This window comes from Pteropus alecto, unplaced genomic scaffold (assembly GCF_000325575.1).
Source record: "Pteropus alecto unplaced genomic scaffold, ASM32557v1 scaffold160, whole genome shotgun sequence".
NCBI classification, from domain to species: Eukaryota; Metazoa; Chordata; class Mammalia; order Chiroptera; family Pteropodidae; genus Pteropus; species Pteropus alecto.
In genome coordinates, this window is record NW_006429864.1 from 4,511,621 (window position 1) to 4,519,183 (window position 7,563).

At 53.5% G+C, this 7,563-nt stretch overlaps 1 protein-coding gene across 1 annotated transcript in view; it reads left to right on the top strand.

Annotated features, from left to right (window-relative positions):
- Positions 1–7,563, top strand: part of SORBS3 (sorbin and SH3 domain containing 3) — a 19,518-nt gene that overhangs the window by 9,754 nt on the left and 2,201 nt on the right. The window contains exons 11-18 of the mRNA XM_025044263.1: positions 209–348; positions 537–589; positions 693–739; positions 954–1,068; positions 3,679–3,804; positions 5,230–5,541; positions 6,351–6,454; positions 7,005–7,111. Of these exons, the coding sequence (XP_024900031.1) occupies positions 209–348; positions 537–589; positions 693–739; positions 954–1,068; positions 3,679–3,804; positions 5,230–5,541; positions 6,351–6,454; positions 7,005–7,111 (1,004 nt within the window). The remainder of the gene's footprint in view (positions 1–208; positions 349–536; positions 590–692; positions 740–953; positions 1,069–3,678; positions 3,805–5,229; positions 5,542–6,350; positions 6,455–7,004; positions 7,112–7,563) is intronic.

Here is a 7,563-nt window from a genome sequence, read left to right on the forward strand (position 1 = left end):
GCTGGGGGGCCGCGGCCGGCACTTCCCCGCGCTCTCCTCCGCGGCGCGGCCGCACCCTGCCCCGGCCACCGCTCGGGAAGCAGAACGTCCGGTGGCGAGCCCAGGACCTGGGCGACGGCTGGGGAGCAGGCAGCTGGAAATAAGGGGAGAGAGCGAGCCCGGTAGGGTGTGAAGCCAGACAGGTGGCTCACTCACTGTGTCCCCGCAGCCCGGCCTCGGCCTGGAGCCCCAGCTCCCCGAATGCACTTTACCGGGGTTCCTCCCGGACCCTGAGCCCCCACAGAATGGCGGATGGCGGAAGCCCCTTCCTAGGTCGCAGAGACTTTGTCTACCCTTCCTCAACCAGAGGTAAGGTCCAGATCCTCCCCCTTTTCTCACCCAGGCGCCCCCCACCACACACACTAGATATGCTGGGGCTCCTGGAGGTAGTGGTTACAGGAAGGTCATAGAGCCCCCTACTTCCACGGTGTCCTTCAGGGGGGTGGGCCCCCTCCCCAGACATGGCCTTTCCGAGCTGAGCTGGTACTTCTCCACAGACCCTAGTGCCTCTGAACGAGGGGTCAGCCCTGCCAGGAAGGAAGAGAAGAAGGTAAGGGAGTGGGAACATTAGGGTCAGGGTGCAAGGAGGGCCTGGGGTGGGGCCCAGTAACTGCTTGATTGGGGTCACCCGGCTCTCTTCTCCCCCTGCATAGAAGAAGGCTGCCAGGCTCAAGTTTGACTTCCAAGCACAGTCCCCCAAGTAAGTGTCCTCTCCCCTCCCTTGCCCCCTGGGGCTGGCTCTGCACTGGGTGGCTGGGGTAGAGGGGGCGGGGCAGGGCTGCAGTGGGCATCCCTGAAGGGAGGCGGGGACTTTGGGTGTGCTGGACGGGGACTTTGGGTGCAGCCGCTCCCCAGCGCTCAGAAGGGGGATGGAGAGGACCTCAGCTTGCCGATGTCGTTGGTCTGGTTTGCAGGGAGCTGACTCTGAAGAAGGGTGACATCGTTTACATCCACAAGGAGGTGGACAAGAACTGGCTGGAGGGGGAACACCATGGCAGGCTGGGCATCTTCCCTGCTAATTATGTGGAGGTGAGCAGGAGCCGGGGAGGGCAGGTGGGCGGCAGAGCCATTATCCATAGCTTCTCTCCTAAGCTGGCTGCCACATCTCACAGGTTTCCTGAGATGTGAAACTGTGAGCTTCGGAGCAGAGGCCATGGCCCAGCCTCATCCATGTCCTTGGCCCCCATAGGGCCTGGCCCAGCACTTTGCCTGTGCCCTGGAAATGTTTGTCAAATGAGGGCTAAAGGTGGAACGCAGCCCACGGGGGAGAAGCAGGGGCCACCAGCACTGTCAGCATCCCAGACTTTCACCACGCAGAATCCACCTCTCTAAAGCTGTCTTTGGGATGAATCCTAATTGCACTGGCAAGAATACAGCATGTGTGACATTTATAAATCACATATACATGCATCACGTGTACAGTTAACTCTTGAACAACACAGAGGTTAAGGGCACTGACCACTGTGCAGTCAAAAATCCATGTATAACGTTTTCTTTCCCGTGTATAACTTTGACTCCCCCCAAAACGTAACTACTAAATAGCCTACTGTTAACCAGAAGCCCTGCCAATAGCATAAACAATTGATTAACACTTATTTTGTGTTCTATGTAGTATACTATATTTCTAAAATAAAGTAAGGTAGAGCAGGGGTCCCTGACTTCCGGGCCTTGGACCTGTACCAGTCCATGGCCTGTTAGAAACAGGGCCACACAGCAGGAGATGAGCAGTGGACAAGCCCGCGAAGCTTCATCTGTATTTGCAGCCGCTCCCCAGCGCTAGCATCACCGCCTCAGCTCCACCTCAGATCATCAGGCATTAGATTCTCATAGGAGCACTGGTCCCTGTTGCCAAAAAGGTTGGGGACCACTGAGCTAGAGAAAAGAAATGTTATTAAGAAAATCATAAGGAAGAGAAAATACAAACATATATTTTATGCATTCATGACATAACCCTTTTCGTAAGTTTTAAATATGCTGCATGGTTCATCTGCGGGTTCTTTCAAATTATCACAAATCTCCCCAAATTTTTCCAATGTATTTATTGAAAAAATCCACATATAGTGGACCCCTACAGTTCAAAGAGTCAACTGTATTATTTCAAGAGTCAACTGTATTATTTCCCCTGTTCTTCTCATTGACCAAGTGTTCAAGAGTCAACTGTATTATTTCCCCCGTTCTTCTCATTGACCTGGGAAAGTGATAGATCAGCCCCATTTTATAGATGGGCTTGCTAAGGCAGCAGTGTCCAACCTTTCTGGCACCAGGGACCGGTGCTCCTATGAGAATCTAATGCCTGCTGATCTGAGGTGGAGCTGAGGTGGCGATGCTAGCGCTGGGGAGCGGCTGCAAATGCAGATGAAGTTTCACTCCCTCGCCTGCCTCTCGCCTCCTGCTTTCGGCCCAGTTCCTAACAGGCCATGGACTGGTACCATTGAGGATCCCTGTGCTAAGGTTCAGAGATAAGTTATTAAGTATAAGATCCAGAATCTGAATCCAGAGACAGGTTCTGAATTTGATAGATATAGGGCTTTAGGTTATCTTTGGTATTTGTATCTTTTAAGGAACTTCAAATTATCTAATTTATTAGCTTAAAGTTGTTATAATGTTTCCTTATTATCCTTTTAAAGTCAGCAGCATCTTTAGTGATATCTTTTCTTTTGTTCCTGATATTGGTAATTTGTGTATTCTCTTATTCTGGCTAGTGATTTGTTAATTTTATTGATCTTTTCAAAGAACCAACTTTTGATTTCATTGATTTTTCTCTATTTTTGTTTTCCATATCATTGATCTCTGCCTTTTTATTATTTCCTTCCTTCTGCTTCTGTTAGGCCCAATTTGCATTTCTTTTTTTCGTTTGTTAGGGTGGTAGTTTAGATTATCGATTTGAAACATTTCCCCCCCAATACAAGCATTTTAATGCTATAAATTTTCCTCCAAGCACTGCTTTAACTACATCCCACAGATTTTGATATTTTATTGTTTTCGTTGAACTCAAACTATTTTCTCATTTCCTCTGAGACTTCCTCTTTGACCCAAGAGTTGGGCTCTTGATTTGACAAGCGTAGTAGGTCTCCCTTACCCTGAGAACGTTCTCTCTGATCCGGAAATTCCATCACGTATTGCATGTCCTTGATCATTTACATCTTGCTGTGAAATAGTTTATTAGCGTCTTGATTTTTATGAGTAGGGTGAAGCAAAGAGAGCATGAGGATTCCGGGCACCTGGTTAGGGAAGAAAGGGAGGAGGAAGAAGGACACTTGGTTCCGAGCAATGGTAAAGTGTTAGAGTCTCTCTTTTAGAACAGGTCACTAGGTGTTCCCTGCTCCTTGGAACTCCTCATTTCCTTTGGCCCTCCAAGTTTCTCTCTCTCGTTGGACTGGCTTCCGTCTTTGCCACCGCATACTCCACATAACTCTAGTGGAAATTCTTCCTCCAGGGGTCTTCAGGGACTCACCACCCCCTTGGCCGTGCTTGTCCCCGGCCACCCCAGGCTTGTGTCTGATGTCTGTCTCTTCCCTGGCCTGGGGACAGATCTTGCTGCCCCTACTGCCTTTTGGTGGCCTCACCCTCCCAGGAGCTCCAGGCCTGTGCCCAGTTGATGCCCAGGCTCAATCCTTCCTGTGACTTTTCTTCCTGCAGATGCTGCCTGCAGATGAGATCCCCAAGCCCCTCAAGCCCCCGACCTACCAAGTGCTGGAGTATGGAGAAGCTGTGGCCCAGTACAATTTCAAGGGGGACCTGGAGGTGGAGCTGTCCTTCCGGAAGGTGTGACCAGGCTGGGCCGGAGCGGGGAGCTGGCCGGGGCTGGGAGACGTAGGGCAACGTGTGCCGTCAAACATTTTTTAAGAGTCAGATGAACCCGTCTTCATCCAGGATTTCCAATTTTTTTTTCTCAGTCTCTTTGGATATGTTTCCCTTAATTTAGCCCATTTTTTTTTTTTTAGAAAAACTTCTAGAGTAGTTATGCTTTTTTCAGTTCCAGGTTGGTAGACTGTGAGGATCACAATCATTGTTTTTAAAGAACAAAATGGAACTATTAGAAGGCCTTTGCATGTAATAGGGTATTCTGTCAAACTTTTAGGCGTGCGTGTAGTAGTTGTGCTTTTTTCAGTTCCAGGTTGGCAGACTGTGAGGATCACAATCATTGTTTTTAAAAGAACAAAATGGAAATGTTAGAAGGCCTTTGCATGTACATAGGGTATTCTGTCAAACTTTTAGGCGTGCGTGTGTGTGTGTGCGTGTTTGTGTGCGCGCACATGCACATACGCCCTGGGTTGTTATTGAAACATTTTTTACTATAGATTGTGATCAAGAAAGCTTGACACGCCCATACGCCCTGGGTTGTTATTGAAACACATTTTTTACTATAGATTGTGATCAAGAAAGCTTGTAAAATGTCCTAGAAAGCAGGGAACTGGTCTCCCTTTGGTCGATTTTGGGGCAAAGGCCATGAATACCCCTAGTGAATGTCCTCTGGAAAAGTTGGCCCCAGGGAGAGGCAGGGAAGGAGGTGGCAGGAAGGAGAGAGGTGGGGGCAGGAGAGGGCTGGAGATCATCTTCCGCGGGACAGCCCCACCTGATATCAGTCCGCATGTGGGCCTGAGGACACACTAGCTGCCCTCAGGGGTTTCTTTTTAGATGCAGTGGTGTGGCGACGGGACCACCCAGCGTAGAGGCAGGGACTGGACCCAGTCATGGCAGTGGTGGCTAACACGTGTCCAGTATCTCTTCCTAGTCTCCACTAAATCTCCTTTGCTCCTCGCAGCAATGATATTGTTATCCCCACTTCACAGGTGAGGAAACCAAGGCTCACAGGGGCAAAGTAACTTGTCCAAGGCCACACAGCTGAAATCGGCAGATCCTGGTTTGGATCTGTGTCATGATCCTCTAGTCTCCCCTGTGACCGGAACTCTGCAAGGAGAGAGCTCGAAACTCGGAGAGGCTGCACATGAGCGTCCCAAAGGGGCAGGACTTAATCCAACCCCAGCATGTCGTGGGAAGAGCTTAGACCTCTGCTCGCTCCCCAGGTGGCCTGGGTTTGGCTCCCAACTCTGCCACTTCCTACCTGTGTGACCTCGGCATAAACTGCTGCCTCTCTCTGAGTCCGAGCCCTCTGGGCAAGGTGTTTTAGAAGACATCCCGCTCATCCCCAGGAGGGCCCTCCAAATACTGACTCCTTTCTCCCTGCAGGGGGAGCGCATCTGCCTCATCCGCAAGGTGAACGAGAACTGGTACGAGGGGCGCATCTCGGGCACAGGGCGCCAGGGCATCTTCCCAGCCACCTATGTGCAGGTGTGCCGTGAGCCCCGGCTCCGGGTCTGCGACGAAGGCCCCCAGCTCCCTGCGTCTCCCCGTCTGACGTCCACCCGTCCGGCTGCCCATCACCCCAGCTCCCCGTTAACGCCGCACGGCTCAGCAGACCCCACGGACTGGGGGGGCCGGACCTCCCCCCGCCGCACTGGCTTCTCCTACCCCACCCAGGAGCCCAGATCTCAGACCCAGGTAAAGTGACCTGCCTCAGAGAGAGCTGACCCCCTCTCCCCGCAGTGTATCCTCTGTTCCTGTGACGAGGCTGCACCCCTCCCCAGAGTGGTGGGGTGACCGGGCAGAACCTGGCATTGCAGCCCCACCTTGGCCTCATGGACCTCAGGGCCCTCAAGTTGGTTCTGGCCCTTGAGCTACAGTCCTGGGAGGAGGGGGCAGCCACCCGGCTCTAGGTGGGACCCCAAAGCCAGCCCTGCCTTTCTGACCCTCTAGACTTCACTTTTGTGATTTACCTTTATCAGCCTCAGAGATCTGTGGGGCCGGAGTCGGGGTTCTGCCCTTTACCTGCTGTGTGACCTTGGGCAGATGACCTGCCCTCTCTGGATATAGGTTTTCTCAGCTGTAGCATGTTCCTCACCTGTAGAATGGGGATACTAATTCCTATTGCAGAGGGCGGTTGGATGAGTTTGAACTAAAAGTTTATAGTCATGGATAGTCACTGACTGCTGTCCTGACACCCACAAACAAGCCCGTTGGCTCTGCAGCCACCCCTTCCCTCGGCAAACCAGTGTGAGCAGGCACAGCCAGTGTGTGGGCCTCCTCCCGTCCCCATTTTGCCTGCATGGCATTCAGAAACCAGCCACCTGCCCTACCTGGGCCTCGGCTTTCCTGCACCTCTGAAGTGAAAAGGTCACAGACCCCCTATGCTGTGGGGACTGAGGATTAGAGGAGCAGTGCCGGAAGTGCCGCCCCAGGGGAAGTGGGGGGGGGATTTCACTTCCGCCTCAGGCTTGCATGTGCCCACCTTTCCTTCTGTGGACCCCCAGAATCTCAGCACCCCTGGGTCAGCTCTATCCCATCCTGGAGGCACCAGCCGTCTCCTGGACATGGGGACCTCCTCCCCCAACACCACTCAGATACACTGGACCCCGTGAGTACCATCTTGGGGTGCTTAGTTAGGGGTGGGGAGGCTACTGGCAGGCAGAGCTGAGCCCACTGACCCCCAAGGTGGATTTGGTAAACGCCTAATAGATAGCGCTAGTCCTTGCAGTGCTAGGGTCATTCGGTGGCAGGGGGCCCATTTGTCTGCGGTGTTTCTGTCCTGTCCCCACCAGCCCTGTGGCCTTAGAGCAAGCCTCCCACACTCGGCCCCTAGCCTGTCTCCTCACTGGGTTTTCAGCCCTGAGGTCAGTGTGTGGCTATATGAAGCATGGGAACTGGTAGAACAGACTTGAAGGCACTGGGAGCCCACAGAGACAGGGTTTGGATGGTGAAGGCTCAGAGTGCAGGCAGCAGGCCTGGAGAAGAATGCACTGGAGCCAGAGAGAGTCGCCATTGCAGGAACTGGGCCAGGGCTAGTGGGAGCACAGAGGAAACCTGGGGAATTCACCGCATGTGGCCACACTTGGGTTCAGACTCTCCGGCCCGGTCTGGGAAAGGGGCAAGGGCTCTGGTGGCTGCCATCACACTGTCTCCCCCAGGTACCGGGCGATGTACCAGTACAGGCCCCAGAACGAGGATGAGCTGGAGTTGCGGGAGGGGGACAGAGTGGACGTCATGCAGCGGTGTGACGATGGCTGGTTTGTGGGTACGTGCGCCCGGCTGGTGTGCTGGGGCGGGCTGCAAGGGGATGTCTTAGGGTCCCAGCGGGGCTTTGCGTGCTCCCCACACTGCTGTCTGCCAGTGCTGGCTCAGCACAGACTCATGGCCTGACTCCCCCTGTCCCCCCGTCCCACGCCTACTTCCATCCTGGCCCTGGATGCTTCCCCAGAGCCAGCACTTTGTTGTTACCTTCATGCCTTGAGGAGTGAGGCCCGGGGTCATTGATAAAGTCAGGGCAGACTCGGACCAAGTCTCACACCTGTATATCCCCCACCCGCACCCCCAGCTAGCAGCTGGCTCCCCCAACCCCTTCCACCAAGAGGAGAGAAAGATCCCAGCCCTCAGGCCTGGGCCAAGGGCAGCTCAGGCAACGGACCAAAGCAGGAAGCCTCAGGTTGGCCTTGGCCTGGTTCAAGGTGGCCAGCCCAGGAGATTTCA